Source organism: Budorcas taxicolor, chromosome 8 (assembly GCF_023091745.1).
Source record: "Budorcas taxicolor isolate Tak-1 chromosome 8, Takin1.1, whole genome shotgun sequence".
Taxonomy (NCBI): Eukaryota; Metazoa; Chordata; class Mammalia; order Artiodactyla; family Bovidae; genus Budorcas; species Budorcas taxicolor.
Window position 1 is genome coordinate 62401922 of NC_068917.1, and position 20858 is coordinate 62422779.

At 39.2% G+C, this 20858-nt stretch overlaps 1 protein-coding gene across 4 annotated transcripts in view; it reads left to right on the top strand.

Moving 5' to 3' along the window:
* Positions 1–20858, top strand: part of UNC13B (unc-13 homolog B) — a 218576-nt gene that overhangs the window by 109535 nt on the left and 88183 nt on the right. For all 4 annotated transcript variants that reach the window (XR_008199822.1, XM_052645020.1, XM_052645022.1 and 1 more), the window contains exons 8-9: positions 5345–5579; positions 20427–20741. Coding sequence is in view for 3 of the 4 variants with exons in the window: in XM_052645020.1 (XP_052500980.1) it covers positions 5345–5579; positions 20427–20741 (550 nt within the window). In the remaining variant the exon portion in view is untranslated. The remainder of the gene's footprint in view (positions 1–5344; positions 5580–20426; positions 20742–20858) is intronic.

Here is a 20858-nt window from a genome sequence, read left to right on the forward strand (position 1 = left end):
ACTGAGAAGAGACATAGGTGGTAGGAAGAAGGTAAGTATGTAAGAAGAAAATTGACCCTCAGTGTATAAACACCCTGTGTCACACGCATAGTCTCATTTCCTCAGGATTGGGAATTAATTCAAGTAGTAAAACCAGCCTGTGTTGGCATCATTCAGTGCTTCCAGAATTTTTAGTCTTGTGGCAAGCAGTTAAGATAGCTGCACCCTCAGAACTCTGGGGACTTTTAAACCTAGATGTCATCAATCCCTTAGTGGACATTACAACTGTTGAAGTGTGCTGATCTTCCTGCTATCTATTACTGTTTGTTAGGAACCTGTAAAGCAAGTGAAAACCTGGCAACATGACAAAACAACAAGAAATGTGAATTGCTTATCATTTTTCAGGAACCTGTGCTAAGTACCCTACTTGCATTTTCTCTTGTAATCCTTATAGAAACCAATGAGACTCATATTATTATCGTTCTCATATTACAGATGAGGAAGCGTCTATAATAACTTTTTCAAGATACACTAGTACATGGAAGAGCCACAAGAATTTAAGTTTGATTTCGATGTCCATATTCTTAACTATGAAGCCAACTTGTTCGTTGTTTCTTGGGATTGAGGCCCATTTTTAGTGATTTCTTCGTTGCATTTGAGTTGCTTCAAATTCAGCTTGGATGTGGGATATGATTTACATTTAATTAATATTGAATTTTTTAATCTGGAAAAATGTGTAGGAAATGTTTTCAGTTTTCTTTGGTTGAAGCTTCTGTGTTTTAACAGACTCTATTAAAAATTTATAGGAAATTCAGAAAAAAGTGGCTATATCTGAGTGCCCTGCAAGCTACAGAGTTTTGTTACATATTAGAAGACTAGAGATTAATACCATCCTTTGGCTTTTTAATTTTCAATAGAAAGCAGAAAAATTAGATGTCATTGCTCCCGAATAAGGGAATTGCTATCTTTCCCAGAGTAACCAGGTCTGAGTTTCTTGTGGATTTATTGTAGTAGGCTCAGGTTTGGTGAACATAGAGATAAGGAAGGGTTTCTTAGAAGCAGGTCAAATTTTTCTCATTTTGAATATGGAAGGATATATTAACTCCTCGGTGATGATGTTCTGAGAGACACCTAGGCCAGAAGGAGATTGTCTTATGCTCTATAGACGGCAAATGCTGTCTATATGTTATGAAAAATAAATGGAATACAATAGGGTAGACTCAAGTCAGATAGGTATATACTAATTGGTGAGATGGGAAATGATCTTTGAATTCTTCCTAAAATTGTCTCTGTCACTCTTCTTCTTTGTTACCACTTGTGATTTTCTTAGGTCACTGGACCTATTTGGGCTGGGGAGACCAACAGAGTACGTAAGAATTTGAATACCTTATAATTTTCTTAATTTTACCCTTTAACATACTCCCTCTGACTGAGGCTGGATATTCATGCATATAAGCATATATAATGCCAATCCCTGCTCTTCCCCTTCTTGAAGCCCAGGAGAGAATTTGCTGCAGTGGAAAGTTATATCCTTTAAGGCTGATTTCCTGAAGACTTTGTCTGTGCATGTGCATGCATGTTTGTGTATGTGTGTGTGTTAGTGTGAGAGACACAGAGAGAGAGATGGAGAAATTTCAAAGTTTCAATTATAATCCTGACAGGACCTCCTGATTTATCTTCCGCAGAGACAAGTGCCATCAGCCCCTCCTTTGGCCTTTTAGCTAAGGGGCACAATGACTAGAGGAGAAATTTCATTCTAGGAGAGGTCATTGGTTTTGTGATGTGAGCCAGAGGCTGGGGACATGATTTGACTTTCCTTGAAGCAGTCTAGCTAGGCTAGAGGCCACCTTTGTTCTTGAGCTTAGAGAGTAGGCTCTCTCTAAGAACCTAAGAGAGTTCATTCTAGCAAGAGTCACAGCCCTAGGCTGGCATTACTGGCTGTGTTACCTGGGCCGACAGGAGGTGGACAGGTTGATTGAGTTTCAGTGATTAGGTATCCAGTAGTTGCTAACAGGGGCCAAATTTTGTTCTGCCACTATCATTTCTCGTGGAGTACGTACTTCCTATGATTTGAATCCTGAGTATTTGCACCAGGAAACTATGCAAACGCAGCCTGAGAGAGCTTGGATTATTAAGGTTTTCGAGTAGAAAGAAGTAAGCCATGAAAAAAAAGAAGTTTGAATTTTCATTCCTTCTCTGATAAAGTTTTGCCTGTATTCTGGATTTAAAAATGGGGATTCAATCCAGGAGCCCCACATACTGGAGAACCTCACTGTTCAATACATCATTCAGTTTTGAGTGCCTACTGTCTGCCTGAGGCTCATCTCTGTCCCAGCCTACTCTTCCATGTTTATTTCTGTCATTTCCCTTTCATGTCCTTTTATGTACTTGCTAAATGAGCTATAAAATGTTTCATAAAAATATATACATAGCCTTTAAAAATATATATGACCAAAAATATATATGACCTTTTACATATATATATATATATATATATATATATCTCCTTTCCCATCATTGGACCTTTACTCATGCCATTGCTTTTCTCCAGATTCTAAAAGGCATTTCCCCTCACCCACATCTTCACCTGTTAAAAACCCGCCAGTCTTTCAGAGTCATAACTTCCTTAATGATTTCCCTGTTCATTTTAACAGGAAGTGATCCAACCTTCAACTCATATAGCAGTTGGTTTATACTGTTCTCATGATAGATACTTCCTTGTATCTGTATCCATATTTTCTCTCTCCTATTAGACTGACTCTATAATCCAAGTCTTCTGTGTTGTTTAGCCTTGCAGCTGGTGGACACTCAATACATATTTGAATGAGTAAAATTTCCCAGCCTTTTAATTTCAAAGGGCTTTTCAACTTTTGCCCTCAGACTAGCTCACAAGTCCTCCATAAGCTGAATGACCAAACCTGTTCTCAGTGTCTCTTTCTCAGGGAAACCAGAAGTTTTCTGTTCTAGGTGAAATGGTTCTGTGCAGTAGCAGGTAGATCCAGTAAGAAATCATTGCTGGGACACTGAAAGCACGATGCTTTCACTCAAGTCTTTTCCGTAATTTCCCTTTTCAGTTTCTAATCAGCTTTGGTGGTGCCAGGATATTTCCTTTCTAAGAAAATTGGGGATGGTGTAGGGGGAGAAAAGCTGGCTTTTGCCCTTGACCACCCTTTTTTCTGCTCCTATTCTTTGTCTCACCTCACTTCCTTGTATTGCCTTTCTCCAGTCGCCTCCTATTTTTCATACCCTCTTTTCTTCTGCTCCCGGCTTCTTCTTTATTTGCCCTTTATTCCTTCAGCACAGAAATGTGTCAGACTTTAGGGGTGTTTTGGAATACCCCTCCCCTTAGCTTAGCAAAATAAAGCCGATCATTATTAAGGAGTCATAGGTCAGGAGTCAGGTCAGATGCAGTGAGGAAGGGTCTCTCCACATAGTTTCTGGCTCAGGATACTGGGCTCCTAACTCTGGCTGAGCTACCCTCTCCTGGCCTCATAGTCAACAGGATTGTCTATCACTGTGCTGCTTTGGAGACTCCCATCTTGAGTCTCTGGATGATATACTAACAGCACAATCTCCTGCCGGAGTTTAAGTAGACTTTTGGCTTTGTCTCCTTGGTTGCCTCTGCCCCCTCATCTGTATGCATGAATAATCCAGCACTGACTTCTTCACACTTACTCCTTCTGGGAGTTCAGAAAGACTACATCTGAATGGCATACTGGTTTTTGCCTCTTGATCCTTTCTAGTCGTCAGCACAGCAGATGCATCAAGGTCTAAAACCAGTACCTCCAAAGTCTCTTTTCCCTAACGTGTAATCAGAGTGATTTGTAAACAGAGTGTTTTCTCTCCCCATGTTTGGTGTTTTTCCTGACCATTTGAAGATTAGCCTTTCTCATACTGATTTTTTTCCCCCTGAAGTTCTGCTCACTTCCCTGTTCCTTTTGTTACCTTAAACTTAAGTGGGCAAAACTCAGAAGATCTTATTACTCCTACTCCCAGCTGTAACCCTGAGCGATGTCTGGAACCCACATGTTCACATTCCGTCTTTTAGTGGGATTATCTACCAAGTTGTCTGATGTAGAAGCCAAGGGGCCATTTCCCTCTTACCTTCCATTTGTCCCCAACTGTTATCATTTCTGTCTTTTTTCTTCCTCTAGTTCATTAACTCTCTTCTGTTTCCATTGTGTGGATATATCTTATCTCCTACATGAGTTATTGTAAAAGCCTCATTTAATGGTCATTAGGAGGCTTCTGCTGCCCACATTGCTACCAAGATTTCTTTTTAATTACTAAGATGAGTCCATCATCTGCTTAAAGTATCTACATTTTGGGATGGTGAATGTTCCTTTTCCTTATTGTGAGCCAAATAGAAACTTGGCAAGAAAGAACATATGGGACCTTATTAATTACACACATATGGGTATCGTGTCAGAAATGGCTTCTGTGGAAAATAAACTACAAAACACTGTTAGGTTGAACTCCCTTTCCAAGCACAGTGTTGCATATTTTTATTTTTGCTTGGAGCAAGATTTGTAACTCTGGTCATTTTAGCTAACACCAAGAAAAAAATGGTGACCAGTCAGGTACTAACTGGAAAAGCGGAAATAAGTCTATGAAATTGTAGTCACTGCTATTAGATAAATTGGCTGCTTTGTTAGTAAGACCCCATTGGCAGTGAATGTGTTTTCCTCTTCTTCTGAGGAAATGGGATGAAGGCTTGGGATGGGAATTCTGAGCCCAGGGTATGGGTGCTCAATAGAAATTATTAGAAAAAAACAGTGTTGCAGCTAGACAGTAAGACTGCTGCTATTCTCGGCTGCATACAGAACTTGACTTCTAAGTCTTGACTTTGACCTTCTTGATTTCCTGTACCAGTTTTCAATGGGGGACCTGCTTATTTGACTCAACAATGTATTTTTAAAGTCTGAAAAACATCATGCTAACTTTAAACAAAAATTTCGCTTTTCCAAGAGATGAAGAAACTGTTTCTTCTCCTTTTGCCCTATTTTGATAATAGTGGAGCACCAGAATCTATTTAAGACATTTAAAACCAGGTTTTCATTAGGGTTACAATAGCTTAGAGAAACAGAATTCCAGAAAATTCTGCATTGGGGAGATGCCACTTGGAACTCCTCTGAGAATCAGCACTAAAATTAAACCAGTTGTCTTATCTTGTTAGAGAAGGAGAGAGACTTGTGGGTATTGAGACAGTTTTTTGCATGACTTTAAGGTCACTACGCTCATGGGCAGCTCAGCTTGCTCTTGTTCTCAAGGCTCAGGCTTTTGGCTCCCTATGTTGGAAGCAGAAAAGCATTCTAGAGAACAGAATCAAGCTGGGATATTTTGATTGACTGTGCTTATTCCACAGCTTTCGAAGATCCTGACAGTGCCGTGGATGACCGAGATAGTGACTATCGCAGTGAGACCAGCAATAGCATCCCGCCTCCTTACCATACAACTGCCCAGCCCAACGCTTCTGTGCACCAGTTCCCAGTGCCTGTGCGATTGCCACAGCAGCTGCTGCTTCAGGGCAGTTCCCGGGACTCTTGCAATGACTCTGTGCAAAGTTATGACCTCGATTATCCAGAGCGGCGGGCCCTCAGGTGGGTGTTGGGAACAAAACGCTTTCTCTTCCTAGTATGCAGGTCCCAGGATGCAACTGACATCAAGGATTTGGGTACTTGAGGTGATAGAGGAACTTTAGCAGTATGGTGGACCAACCTACAGCCATTTTATGTAGAATCTCAGTCTTTTTTTTTCCCCTCTTCTTTATAAAATTCACATTTATGCATGGGATGGTAGCTTAGTCATTAAGTTTTGTCCAACTCTTGCGACCCCATGGACTGTAGCCCACCAGCCTCCTCTGTCCATGGGATTTCCCAGGCAAGAATACTGGAGTGGGTTGCTATTTCCTTCTCTAGGGGATCTTCTGGACCCGGGGATCAAACCCGGGTCTCCCACATTGCAGGCAGGTTCTTTACCTTGAGCCACCAGGGAAGCCCACATTTATGCATATCCATCAGTAAGAGTTTTTCTTTATTATTAGCAGGTGAGGGCAGACACACTTGGGGTAGATGGCTGAAAAAAACCTGTTCACCTCTCTGCCTAGCCCAGTGACTTTGATATACCTTTCATTAAGATTGAAAAAAAAAATCACAGTTGTTAAATGCTTGGGTAATTCATCCTACCTAAATATTTCCCTGGGAATGTCAGAAGAAAACCAATATAATCTCAGTATAGCAGATTCAGTACTTTTGCTGGAACTTAAAAAAAAAAAGCTTTTTATTAATTTCTTAAATACATAAAACATTTAATGTAAAAGTATGTTGCTGCTGTAAGCTGCTAAGTCTCTTCAGTCGTGTCCGACTCTGTGCAACCCCATAGACGGCAGCCTAAGTATGTTAAGGTACAATATAATACACAGCAAAGAATTACCCACCCACACCTGTTTGTCTTCCTCTATTGCCTCCTCTTCTTGCCTCCTAGTTCTCTACCACCCTTGTTTCTTATGCACACTTCCATAGACCATTGTCATATACTTAAAAGCATAAAAGCAAATACATACATATATGCTCCCTACTCTTCCCCAAACTTAAAAAAAAATCATACTTAAAATTTAGAGAAATAATATATACTTCTCATATATTCATATAGCCTAGATTCGTTAGTTGTATTAACATTCTGTCATGTTTACTTTGTCTCATTCTCTCTAATGTATATTCATATACACATGCATTTTTTTGTATTTTGGCCATGCCTTACAACTTGTGGGATCTTAGCTCCCCAACCAGGGATTGAACCCATGTGCTTGGTAGTGAAAGCATGGAGTCCTAACCGCTGGACTGCCAGGGAAGTACCACACATACATTTTCTTTTTTCCTGAACCATTTACCAAGTTACTTTACCAGGAGGTACTTCAGCGTATAACTCCCAAGAAAAAGGACTTTCTTTTACATAACCATATTATGATCACACTCAAAGAAATGTAAAGATACAATATTATTTAACATCTAGACCATATTTAAATTTTTTCAGTTGTTCCAATAATGTTCTTTATGCTGCTGCTGCTGCTAAGTTGCTTTAGTCATGTCCGATTCTGTGCGATCCCATAGACAGCAGCCCACCATGCTCCTCTGTCCCTGGGATTCTCCAGGTGAAAATACTGGAGTGGATTGCCATTTCCTTCTCCAATGCATGAAAGTGAAAAGTGAAAGTGAAATCGCTCAGTCGTCTATGACTCTTAGCAACCCTATGGACTGTTGCCTACCAGGCTCCTCTGTCCATGTGATTTCCCAGGCAAGAGTACCGGAGTGGGTTGCTATTTCCTTCTCCTATATATATATTTTTTTCTTTTTTTTTTTCTTTTTGATGCAGGATCCAGTTAAAGAGTGTGGTGCCTTACATGTGATTTCCCTATTTCTGTAGTCTCCTATAATCTCACAAAATTCCTTTACTTTTTAATTTTTAATCTTTTGAGACACTAACATTTTTTGAAGAGTCCAAACCAGTTTTGAGAATGCCTCTTAATTTAGTGTGGTCTGATTGCTTTTTCAAGTTTATAATCAGGTTAAATATGTTTGACATAAACACTACATAGACGTTTCCTTCACAGTGCATCAGCAGTCACATTTTACATTGTCTCATTATTGTTGACATTTAGTTTGATTTCTGGATTAATCTGGTATATATACCAGATTTCTCTAATGTAAAGTTACCTTTCTTCTTTGTAATTGTGCATCTCTGGGATGATACCTGAGATTGTGAATATATTCTTTTTTTTCAACAACCGTTTATCTATTGATTTTAGCATCCATTGATAATTGTTTCCTGAATCAAGATTTCACTGGTTGGAGGTTAGTTTTTTGAAAAACCACTCCAATTTAGCTCATAATTTTGGTTGCTAAAATTGACTATATTATAGGATGATCTGAGAGTTTTCCCCACCATTTCAAACTGGTGAGTAAATATTCTGAACCTCAGATGGTCATATACCTGCTAGACAACATCTAACTCTGTTTACTGTCATCTCTGAGAGTATTTTCAGTAACATTTTATCATGTAGAATTCTTACTGTTCACAATTTAATTCTGAAAAGAAGTGTAGGAATCCTACTGAAGTTGGTCCCTACTTCTTGCTGGTTTATTAATTGCTTATTTTATTCATTTGGTTTCAGTTATTTATATTTTATTTAAGAAAAAACAATAGCAAAAACAAAATTGTTTTGGCTCTCTTTCCCCTCTGTATTAAGCGTTGAGTGTGCAGGCCAGCAATAATAATGGCACATCAACTTGAATTATGACTGCAGTTGCCCAGAAGAATATGTAGTTTACCTGATCATTACCTTGTTATCACTGCTGTAGTAACACCTGGAAGAGCATTAGTGCTGTACTTTAAGTTGTAAATTTTTTTCCTAAAATTTTTCTTTAATTGATCACATATAAATTTGATTAGTTTTCTATATCAGTATATGAAATGAGATTAAAGAGTAAATATTTTAGTATCTCCAGCAAAGGAAACATTAACATGATTTTTAAGTCAACTTGTATTACAGACATTTTTAACTTAAATTTTTGACTTGATTTTTCTTTAAAAATTTTTTGAAGAAATTGTACCACAAGTTTGGTTTTTAAACTTCTATTACTGTAAATACTAAGTTCTTGGAAATAGTCTAAGACCTTAAGTTAAAGCTTTTAAGGAAGAATTTAAAATCCTTGATTGAATCAACAGTTTGTAGTACCTTCCAGTAAATTAGAAATGTAAAAATAGTTTCTATTACCACAGCCATGGCTATTCACTAATTTATGTTGCAATGATAAAGACTTCTTCTAGGATGGAGTGAATTAGTTTGACTTTTTGAGAATATCTGAGAGTAATGAAACTGCATATTTTATGTGTGTGTGTGTATATATATATATACACACACACACACAAATATGTATGTATAAATTGGTTTCCCTCACTCAACCAAATAATGGGAATAACCAGAATAATGGGAAATGTATGTATATTATGTAAAAATGCATAATTGGAGCTTTGACAATGGTGTTGAACTTTGTGAGCTATTAAGCATATCTCTAGTGTTGAGGGGTGTCAAAAAAATATCTGTCTCACTCTTGATGGCTCTTCAGTGGCTAAGTGACACTTTGATGTGGTTTGTTTCCTAAATAAATGCTATCAGATGTTAGATCTATAGAAGAATACATTGAGCTGACAAACTCCTAGTCTGCAGGCCTTCTCTACACCCCCACCTCGATACACAGGAAATAGGCAGTCTTTAACTTAAGTGAAAGAAAGGTCGGCTGTCTTCTGTATTCACTGACTGAAGCTGAATGTGTAGCTTCTGATTCTGTAATCAGTATGCAAAATACGTTTGTTTCACTGTGATCCTCAATGCATATAGCCTTTAGGTTTCACAAATGACAAATTTTGATACTTCAAATAATTTTCTCTTTTTGATACTGTGCCAAGGTTTGACTTATGGTAGTCAAAAAGTTTTATTATATTTTCTATATATTTTTCTTTTTAAAAGTACTATGTTTGACCATATTCTTGGCTATACTGCCTAAAATACAACCTTCAGCAAGTTAACAGCTTGGTGGCTTCTCAGACCCAAATTCATCAGCAAATTTAGATTTCTTGATATCCCTTGATATATGTTCATGGGATATGTAACAGTTCTAAACTTTGGCATTATAAATACATTCTAAATATTGATGGAACATATTCTTATTATTTGCCTATTTCTTTCTTAGGAAACAATAGGATCCTAAGTAGCAGGTGAAGTATTTTAAAGTTGTTATAGGTAGTCTTTCTCTGATGTGGAAAAAACTTTTTGACTATGTTGTTATAATGCTGAATTAAGAATATGGATTTCCTTATATCTTTTCAGTCTGAATGGTTTTTATCAGACAGATAATTTTACTAATTTTAGTTTTCTCATTGAATATGCACTAAATCTTACAATTTTTTTTTTCTTTTCCCTGTTTCTCCTTTTTTTTCTTGCCTTACTATTCCTCCATTTTTCTCTTTACATCAGACAAGGCTTTCAGGCTCAAAATGACAAAATTAGAATTATTTCATCTTTCTCTGATGTTGACTATGAAGAGCAAGAATGTATATATGAGGAGGTAGAGGGGGAAATGTCTCAAGAGTTTCTAGAAGACAGTAACATAAACTTAAAGGAAGCAGAGGTAAAAGAAGTGAGAACTCTTTTGAAAACTGATAAATATTACAACCAACAAATACAACCAAAGTACAAGAATTCAAAAAGGGCACCATCTCAAAGCCAAGAATTCTCTGCTGCCTTTAATTATGACGTTAAGTTTGAAATGCCTGCTTTCTCCAGATATCCTCAGAAATATGATACAATAGATAGGAGAAGGAAAAAAACACCCTTGTATAGTCATTTTGAAGACAGTGAAAGAAGACAATATGATGATAATTCAGGAACTAAGACTAACTTCCAAAGTACATATCCTAACACTGGAAATTGTGACTTTTGCCACACTGAAAAGAAGGAACAAAACTTCACAGTTTTGCATCCCTACAAAAATGAATTTGTGGTTAAGAGTGGCAAATGGGTCACTGACCTAGATAATCATGATTTTGGTCTTCCTGGTTGTTTGAAGAACTATGAAAAGTCATCTGATTTAAACCAGCATGTTACTAATTTCACTCCATTAGATATTCTTGAAGATTCTACCAGCAGTACTTCTGATGAACTTCTGGGTTCTCCTGTTTCTGATAAGCAGGAAGGTTTACTCTCACCAACATGTCATCCATCCAATGTCCATCATATTGGAGGTTTTCCAGAAGAATATTATAGAGCAAATCCTTCATTCCCATCCCAATGGATGAATTGTGATACAGACACACTTGGAGATGTGTCTGAGTGCCCCACGAGAGAGATGACCTCTTCCTGTGTTGAGGAACCCAAGGAGGGCTATGTTGATACAATGGATGAGCTTCAGTGTTTGGTAGAAACAGTGTCAGAATATTTAGCAGAGAAGGAAGAGGAGATTAATAAATTTAGTTCCCTTTCAGAAACTAAAAAAACACTTAAACATAATAGTACTATTAATAATACAGAAAAGAAAATCCCTGAGGATCAAATACCATCTTCAAACCTTGTCAAGAACGATAAGGACAAGGCCATCTCTTTCCCTGAGCTGAATGGAGTGAAATGTGCTGTTGGTTCTTTATTTAGTTCACTCTCAGGAAAGGTGGGTTCAGGCACAAAGCATCTAGCAACCTCTGTGGAAAAGCTGGTTCATTTAGTTCCAGAGAAAACAGAAATTCTCAATCAAACAGGGGTGAGTAATTCGCCATCTAGACCCAGAGCCAGGTCAGTATCAGAGAATGATCTTTCCATACGATCTCCGTCTCTGATATCTTCTCAAACAGTTGACAGTAAGGACTTTTGCAAAGTGGACAGAACTTCTGAAAATGAGCACAAGGACAGTACAACTGGAAATCTAAACTCTCAGGATCCAATGGAAACTATTGGAAGGGACTCAGCTCCACAGAGTCAGAGTTCGGTTATAAAGTCTGTTTTCAGCATGCTAAATCCATTAAAGATTTTTTCGGAAAAGGATGAAACCAAAAACGATGATGACCAGAGCAAGTCAACAAGAAAGGAAAACTTTGTTGCATGTGATTTGGGGCCAAATCAAAGGGAAGACACCCTTGGCAATGACAGTAGCATTGTCACTTTAAATAGGAGTGATGGAGAAACTCCCCACCACCAAATGCCCCTAAGTGAGGATTTGTTGTCTTCTAACTCAGCCTTTGAACCTTCTAACTCAGCTCTTTCTGCAAGTAAGAAAGATGATGTTGTGAATCTATTGGAAAGAGAACCCGGTACAGATCTGTCTGTGTTACCAGAGCAACCAAAAATATGTGTCAAGGATACTTTGGCATATCCCTGTGTAGCTGGGAGTAGAACTGTAAATAAAGAGGCATCTTCAGAGCCATTAGAGGGGAAGAAAATTACTGGTGATGATTTCCTGGAGCCACTCAGAAAATCTTTCAGCCAGTTTTTGCTCACTTCCCCTGAGGCCTGTTCAAAGGAGACTTTGTCAGACTCTATGAAAATTCACCAGTTGGAAGAAGATGGATGGGAAAGGGACCCTAAGAAAGATGGATGTTCCTTTCCCTTTAGTGGAAAATTACATATTCCATTTCTCAAAGTTCTTAGTCATTCTGAAAAGCAGCAGGATTTAAAAGAGAAAGGAAGTGTGTTCCCTTTGTTTAAATTTTCTTTCACTGACAGCCATAAAACTGTCAATGACCAGAGTTTTCGTGGCTCAGCAGTAACCACTGATGAAGAAGTCCAAAGAAACTGCCGTGCAAATGCCAAACTTAGTTCAATAAAATCTAGTTCAGTTCCAGATATTCATAGTAATCTAAGGAAATTTGGTGATATAAAGACATCTAATGAGAGTGACCAAATAAATACTTCTGAAGATGCCACACTTAAAATAAAGTGTGATTCGGCTCCAAATATTAATAGTAATCTTGGGAAATTTGGGAGTATAGAGGAATTAAACTCAAGTAACCACACAGTAGTAGAGAACTGTGAGAGAGATACCTTAAACATTCCTGGAGATGTGTGCAAAGAACATATACCTTTAGATTCTTTAGAAGAAAGTAAGGCTCTTACACAAGTGACATCCTTAACAGTACCAGACTCTTCATTAGCATTTAGTTCTACCATTTCAAAACCCACCTCGGTTAATGAAACGAGTGATGCCAAACTTGTAGACAAAGCTTCTGAGAAAAGAACCCAAGGAGGACTCTTTTCTAGCCTGTTTAACAAGTTTTCTTCTTTAGAAAACTTGTCTAATCAACAAGAATTAAACGTGAAAAAAGATGACTCTCCTCACAGGAGTAATACCTCAAGCTTATTCTCTGGAATATTTAACTTGATATCCAGTAGCAGTATGACTGATTCTAAACCAGATGAAGCAAAGTCTATGTCTTTAGGTAACCTAAAAGGTTTGAATGGAACTAAACGTTTATCCTCGGATGAGATCCCTGTTACTTCATGTGTGATTTCTGAAAACCAGAGGAATCATGAAAAACAAGAAACTTCTGGCTTTATAAAAAGATGCTTGACTTTACCTAAAGAAGACATTCCATTATCTGATGCTGGGGTTGACGATCATTGCCCTCCTACGTGGAAAAACCAGCAAAGTGAAAAGAATTGCCCCTCTTCTGCAAACAGTGTACTTCAGTGCACTCCAGTTGCACAGCAGGACCTATCAGAGAAATCTTTGCCTATGAGGCAAATACCACATCATGTTCTTGAGGCAAAACTACATGAGAATTCTAACAAGTCAGCTTCACCTATATTAAATACTAATATCCTTAGTCATTCAAACCACTATCAGTCTTTTGAAGACATGGACAGTCCTTTCTCTTATGACTGGGATTCTGATATAAAAGATTTCTCAAAGAATTCCAGAAAAATTCATCCAGTATATTATGTGTTGAATCAAAATACATTTCCACCAACCGATGATTTCTTGTGGCCTGACTCAGAAAACTCAGCAATAAACTTTTGCCAAAAGGATCAAAATGCAAATATCTCGGAGGAGAGAACAAATCCAAACAGTGTCATTTGGTGTGACTTACCATATGAATCATTCAACCAGTTAGCATTTAATGAAGATTACTTATTAAGAGGTGATATGTGGGCAGCTAACTCATTATATGGAAGTTCTTGTTATTTTCCAATTAATGAGACTAAGAATTCATTAGAAGAACTACCCATTGACTTAAGTTGTTCTTCAGGTTATGAGAAGAGTACACGCCCCATAGTTGATCTAGATTCATCAAGAATGGATGAAAACTTTATTTTTTCAAGTGTTGGTTATGAATATCAGGAGTGGTTGTCATGTCTTGAAAATGGAATGTGGTGGCCATCAGAGGATGGTGATTATGGATATTTTATGTTTCATGATGGCCAATATATCTATTTTTTCCTTACTGATTCTACCGGGCAGTATGCATATTTATTTATACCTGATTTTTCTTATGAAGACTGTTTGAATTGTGACTTACAAAATGTGACAAATGATCTGTCAAGTATTATGTTGGATGATTGTACTGTTTCTGCTTACAGTTTTAAAGTACTTGACAAGGAAGATGAATTACTGTGGTATGTTGAAGAGGAACCAGATGATGACCCACTTGATTTATCTGTAGTTTTGCCAAGAAGTGAGGGACCAGTGTATCTAAATTTAGGAACCTTTTCACAAGTACTTGAGTCAGATTATGACCAAAGGAATCAACCATTAGATTTTTCAGGCTATAATCAAAAGTCTAAAGGAAATTTTATAGCTTTTAAAGAAAGGCCATGTGGTTCTGAAGACTCTGAATGTATATTGGATCTCAGAAATCAGCCCCAAACTATTGGTAATCATGTCTTAAATAAAAACGAAATTATAAAGGGAGATAAACATCAGCCTCTCTCTAAGGATTCATCAGTTAACCTTTCTAGTTTCCATTGCATCCAGTCTTCTTCTGAAGAAGCTTCCTCTTCAGAAGGTAAGACTAACACATTTCCTAAAAATAAGGCTAACATCCCACAGCAAACAGAAGAGATGTCATCATTAAACAGAGTGACTTCGTTATTTTCTGCTTTGGGTGCTTCAATTGGAAATACTTTGAATTTTGAGAAGAGTGAAACCTTAAAGTCATCAGCCACAGAGAAAAGAGATCAGCAGTCAAACTTAGCAGAGATAACAAATGACAGTCTTCAGTTATTAATCTCAAGTAAGCAACTAGAGAGTAACTCTCAAAATGAGGAAGAAAGTCTTCTCAAGAAGGATTTAGAGAGACAAATAGTATCCAGTGTTCAGCAACTAGAATTCACTAAAAATATGAAGAAAGAATCCCCTTTAAATAAAAGCATGCATGTGAAAAAGCAAAGTTTGTTAAAACCTGTTTTTCAGGTAAGCCAAACAACTCCTCAGGATAATTCATATATAGAAGATGACAAGATGATTACAGCTGACTCTGTTTCAGTTTCCCGTATATCACAGCTTAGCAGGGATGAACACAAGAACTATAAGCCTCCCCAGGACCAATCTTCCAAAGAGCCTGAGAGAACTTTATTTAAAAGCGCACTGAAGCTCTTTGGCCGGGAAGAAGACCCTTCAGTAAGTGCAGCGGCAAATGAGAAGCAGTCATCTGGATTTCTGAACCTGTTTAAAACCCAAGTAAATAAAGAAGGATCACCAAGTTTAGAAAAGAATAATGATAAAAATAGAAAGATATCATCTCAGGAAAAGAATGAATCTCCTGGTGTTTCAAATTTTTTTGGTACTCTAGGGGATTTCTTTAAAAGCAGTATGTCTCCTATACAAACAACGGAAAATGTGGCTGTTTCTTCAGTGACTAATAAGGAAGAGGTCAAGTCTAGTCCTGATGCCACACATCTAGCCAGACAGGATATTGGGAACTTTCCTGCTGCACCAGTTTTCTTTAAAGGGAAAGTTCGAGTTAGAGGTCTGAACAAGCAGACTACCATTGATGACAGTGAGCTAAAGGAACCAGCAATTAAGGACATCAAGGGTGATCATTTGACTGAAGAAGAGGTACCCTCCAGAAACCACCTAACCTACAAGTCACCAAATTCATCTTTCTCAACAGGTTTCAAAGACTCTTCCAAAGATTCTTCAGTAGAAACCAGTGGTGGGTCTATAGTGACAGAAGTCCCAAGAAGTGATAAAATATCTTTAGATATTCCGAGCAGAAGAAATTCAAATGAACAAGATCAGTTTTCTGACAAAGACCACAGTTTTTCAACTGCTACAACATCTCCCTCCCAACCAGAATTGCCAACAAGAAAGAGTATATTTTCTTTCCTGACTGGATCTGAAAAATCTGAGAACAGAGCCTCTACTGCTCTACCCAGAACCAAATCTCAAGAAGAAGGGCTATTCACACTTCCTTCCTTTTTCCCCACTGCTAACTCAGGCAGCAAGAAGGATGCCTCTCCTAAAAGCTCTTTCAGTTTCTTCAACTTGTCTTTTTTGGATGAAAAGCAGCAGAGTCCTGGGAACAAACAGAACCTTTCAACTACTGCTCCAGTGACTTCCCAGCCCTGTAAGAAGCCAAGTGTTTTTGTGGACATGAGTGGTACAATAACTAAAGAAGGTTCTAATGGCAACGGAGATAGCATGGTCCAGGAAGTAGTTCATGAACAGCAAATGGCTTTTTGTGTTTCCATTAGCAACACCACTGAGATGATCTCCCTTGCAGATGAGCTCAACGTAGAGGAGAAAGATCCAGGAAAACTAGGTTCCAGTAATGGACCAAGGACATCTTCAGATTTCCAGACAAATCAATCCCAAAAAGACATTGTTCCTCATTCACCAGGATTTCAGGCACAGACTGAAACACTGCTCATTGGTCCAGAGAGCCTTGAGATATCTACCCACGAAGAAGCTTTTATACAAGAAGCATCCATGAGTGACTCACTGACCAGCTCTTTTTCCCATGATAGCCATTTGGTTGAAAAGCTCAACAATTTAGACACTTGTACTAACTCCCAACAAAATGAAAGATTTACTAGTGATCCGTTGAATTTGCCATTAGAAAAGGCCCCTGATGAGGTCTTAACAAAGATCCTGGAGCCAACTTCTTCCTCTGTGGAGCCAGGAGATACATGGCACCTCCAGAGTCAAGGTGCAGATAAAGAGGAAGACAAATCAGTGTTGGACTCTTCAGTAGAAATGCTTTCAGGGTTTGTGACCAAAGTGAAATCTTTCTCTGGGTCCTTAATTGAACCTTCCAAAACGTTCTCCGGACTTTTCTCTTCTCCTAAACCTCTAAAGAAAAATTCTTTTTTCTCTCTTTCTTCTGGTACGTCATCTCAGCCTCTCAAAGGTGAGTTATTTGGAATTTTTAAAAGTCCCAAACCAGAGACATGGAAACAAGAATCATCTGTTGCAGCTACTGCATTGCTTCAAAATGGTAGTCTCAAAGATACTGTAGGGTCAGTACCTCCAGAAAATTTATGTAAAGAAGTTACCTTGGGAGCACTCAGTTCAGAACCTATGGTCAGTGACTGTGGAATGAGAGTGGTTAGTGCAGAGTCAGACTTGGAGACCTTGACAGATGATCCTAAATTAACAACTGAAATGGAAAACAATAATATTCCAGAACCCCAACATTCTGAAACAATTGAGGGTACATCTTCTGTCTCAGGGGATGATACTGGGCAAGGAGTATTGTCTCTGAGCAATGAAGGAGACATGGGGATGCTGCAGGCTACGGACACAGAGGCATCATTGGAAGCAGAGCATATCCCTTTGCCAATGCAGTTGCATCCAGATCCTACCTGGATTGCCAAAGAGCTTCCTCCTCCAGTTCAGCCACCTCTTCCTCTTGAGCCAGAGCCAGATATGCAATCCATCTCTGCAAACCAAGACTTCTTAGAGCTACAGGCAGCCAGTTCACTAGAAACAGTGCTGTTCAGTGAGGCAAGTGTCAGCCAGAGTGCCACACCGGAAACCCAAGGGTACATTTCTCACCCTCCACTGGAGGAACCTGTGCTTTGTGCCAAAGAACATTGTGAGATACTTGATGCCCAGAAAGACTCACCTGCAGTCCCTCAGGAAATGGAGCAGCCAATCCCAAACGTGACCAGTTGGCCAAAGCTCCATTTCCCATCTTCTGCTGCTGACTACGGGAAATCACTGAGCTCTTTCTTTTCCTCACCTTCCTCCACTGGCAGTAGAGCAGCAGAGACTGGTTTAATGTCCAGTTTTAAGAAGTTGTCAACTCTCTTTGAGGGAGGTAGTGAGGGGAAGGGGAGTAGTGTAGTGGCAAGCGATTCAAAACTAAGGTTTGGAAAGAAGCTGGATCTTTCATTTCCATGGCTGAAAGAGAACAAAGGGGACTCTGAACAAATGCCTGCAGAATCCTCCTCTCCAGGTTTGGTTATAAGCAGTGATCAAGACCTTAAATCTGGTGAGACTGACAAAACTTTGGAGTCTTTTCAAATGTCTGGGGCCTGTGCTGAGCCAGCTAAGGCTCAGCCCACTGGGACCTTCGAGCAGCTGGGGGCTGGGCAACGTGTAAGTACTCAGGAGCTTTCAAGGCCTGGAGAAGTGGAAAACCAGCAAGAAATCCCAGCATCTGGAGAAGACAAGGATACCAAAGATATCTGTCCTTCAGAGAATCATGAGGAAGAACACTGCACTGTCTCTGAGCTACTTCAACCAGAAACACATGAAGAGGAGGCAGAGCCTGCTAGCACTGGCTCTGTTTCAAATGTACAGCAGCCAATTACTCTGCTGGACATCAAGGAACCAAAGACCAGCAAAAGGCCTGTTCTCAACTAAAGCATCATAAATGATTTTAAGGAATTGACCATTTATGATGCAATGACTTAGTGGTAGCTTAACCATAGCCTGCTTTTTATCCTCCTTGTGTCTTTCCCAGCACCTGAGCTTCATGTTAGGCATTAAGTAACAAGAGATAATATGTGGATATTGTCATCTCTTCTCTCTACCAAATACAATTCACTTATTGGAACAATGCGCTTCCTGCTTAAAGGAAAGGCTAAATTCTGGGATTTACTTACTCTGGCTTGCTCTGCCTTGAATAACGTAGAAGGGAGAAGGGAGGGCAAGAAGAGGCAGCAAGTCATTGAGTGGTATATATTATTAATAATTATAGCTATGTGATAGGTTTGAATGCTTCCTTGGGCCTTGAACACCTGTATCTGTAATAGCTGGGAGAGATCTACTTTGCTTTGCTTTTCCAAGTCTTCTAAGATGCTTTCTCCAGTGGCAATGAGATTACTAAGTAGAATATAAAATGCAAAGGATGGCTTGGAATAATCTATACTGTATATCCTATTCCATATGGATTTGCATAGCTTCTTGCAGTTTCTGAATTTTATCACCCATGAGACTGGTGTTTGTTAGGTGTTTTTGGTAGAGTCTCGCAGGAGCTCAGGGCTATCATTTGCTGTGGAGCATTGTGCTCTGTGGTGGAGCAGTGTACAGGGTCCCGCTGCAAGTTCAGTTCAGTTCAGTCGCTCAGTCGTGTCTGACTCTTTGCGACCCCATGAATCACAACGTGTACTATTATTTCTCCTAAGAGGAAGCACCATACAGGACAGTTTAAGAGTGCTGCCTTGAACACTGGCCCAAAGCAGTCCAAAGAAGTTGGTCAAATACTTTGGAGATTGTGTGTTAGGAACTACTCAGCACAGTAGCCTGGGTACCTCTCCTACTGCTATGGGGTGAAAAATCAGAAATCAGCCTGGAAACACCAGATAATTGGGAGGAACCGGAGGGAAAATAACACTAGAAAACAATAAACATTAGCCCTTTAGTTAAAGCCTGACTCTTTGGCAAGGGAATTCCTGTCTATTGTCCCCGCAGAATTAAAATGAAGGGCCCCTGACTTGGGATGGAACAATCTAGATGGGGCTAGGATAGGTCATGTAGATCATCCCCAAGTCCCTCTATTTTGAATAGGACTGAATCCTTAAAATTCAGTACATGGCTCAAGGAAGTAACTTCTGAATGCTCTTCTTTCTATACAGTCACAATTCACTGCCACTTTCTCTATGCCTCTTATACCAGGAGAACAAATTTCCTTTCTGGGTATGGGAATTCAGGTGGTTGAGAGAGGGGGTTGTTCTGGTCTCTCTTCAGGAACAAAAATGCATTAATGTGGCCCTGACTCAGATCTTGGAGTTGGACTGTGTCCATTTTGTCCAAAACTGAGCCATGACCTGAGAAGAACTCAGTTATAGATGGCTCTGGGATACTTCCTATGCTGCCAGGGATACCACGGTAACATTCATGTCAATGAGACCATTCTCCCTGAGGAATTTCTTTGTCCTAGCCTCTATTTGGCTTCCATTACCTTGTGCAGATGGTTGAGGGACAATTGAAGGAACATGTTCACTTTCCTTTGCACATTCTGAGGAACAGACCTTTATATTTCCAATTGGAGAGGAAGAAAAGAGTTCTCAATTTAATAGGTAACAGAAAAAGGGAGTAGAGTTCATCCATCCATTTTACTTTGTGAAAACTAGAAAACTTTGATTACAGCCACTGGACAGGTTGTTTTTAAGAAGTTCGAGCAGGGAATTTTAGGCATAAACAGACTATTTGAAAAATTCTTAATCCTATTTAGAAAATAGCAGATTAAGATAAAGAATTCTTCAAAGTCAGTTGCAGGGTTGGGGCTAAGTGCTGTTGGAGAACCCAGCATGCTGTGTTGTTTTTCCTTGTTGTGATTTTGCTGAATAGAGCCTAGTTCTTTTAGAATGTGAACTTTGCTCCTCTCTTCCCAGGAACCTCCTGTTTGTGATCCTTGCCACTGATAGAATCATTATTTCCTGGATTCATTCATTATTTTGTTCCAGTCTTTAGTTTGTATTTATTTACTAATCTGTCCTCCTCTCATTCTCACAGCCCCACCAGCAGTAGTAGGTATGGCTCCTCCTGTAACGTGAGTCAAGGAAGCTCTCAGTTAAGTGAACTGGACCAGTGTCATGAACAAGATGATGACCGTCGGGAGAGGGACTCCATTCATTCCTGCCACAGCTCTAGTAGCCTCTCCAGAGATGGCCAAGTGGGTTTTGGAGAACAAGAGAAAGCCTTGGAGGTGACAGGTGAAGAGGAGAAAGGGGGATTGTGTGAACCCAAGGAGATGAAAGAAGATGCCACAGCCCACCCACCCCCAGATATGGTGCTACACAGAGACCTTGTCCGAGGCCCCCAGGAGAGGTAGGTCATGGCTACCTTGAGGAGCTCATATGGTATCCTCAGTACCTGCCCTATGGTACTGCTGACAGAATGCAATTGCTGTTTGTTTCCCTGCAGCTGGGTATGGTTGTGATCCGG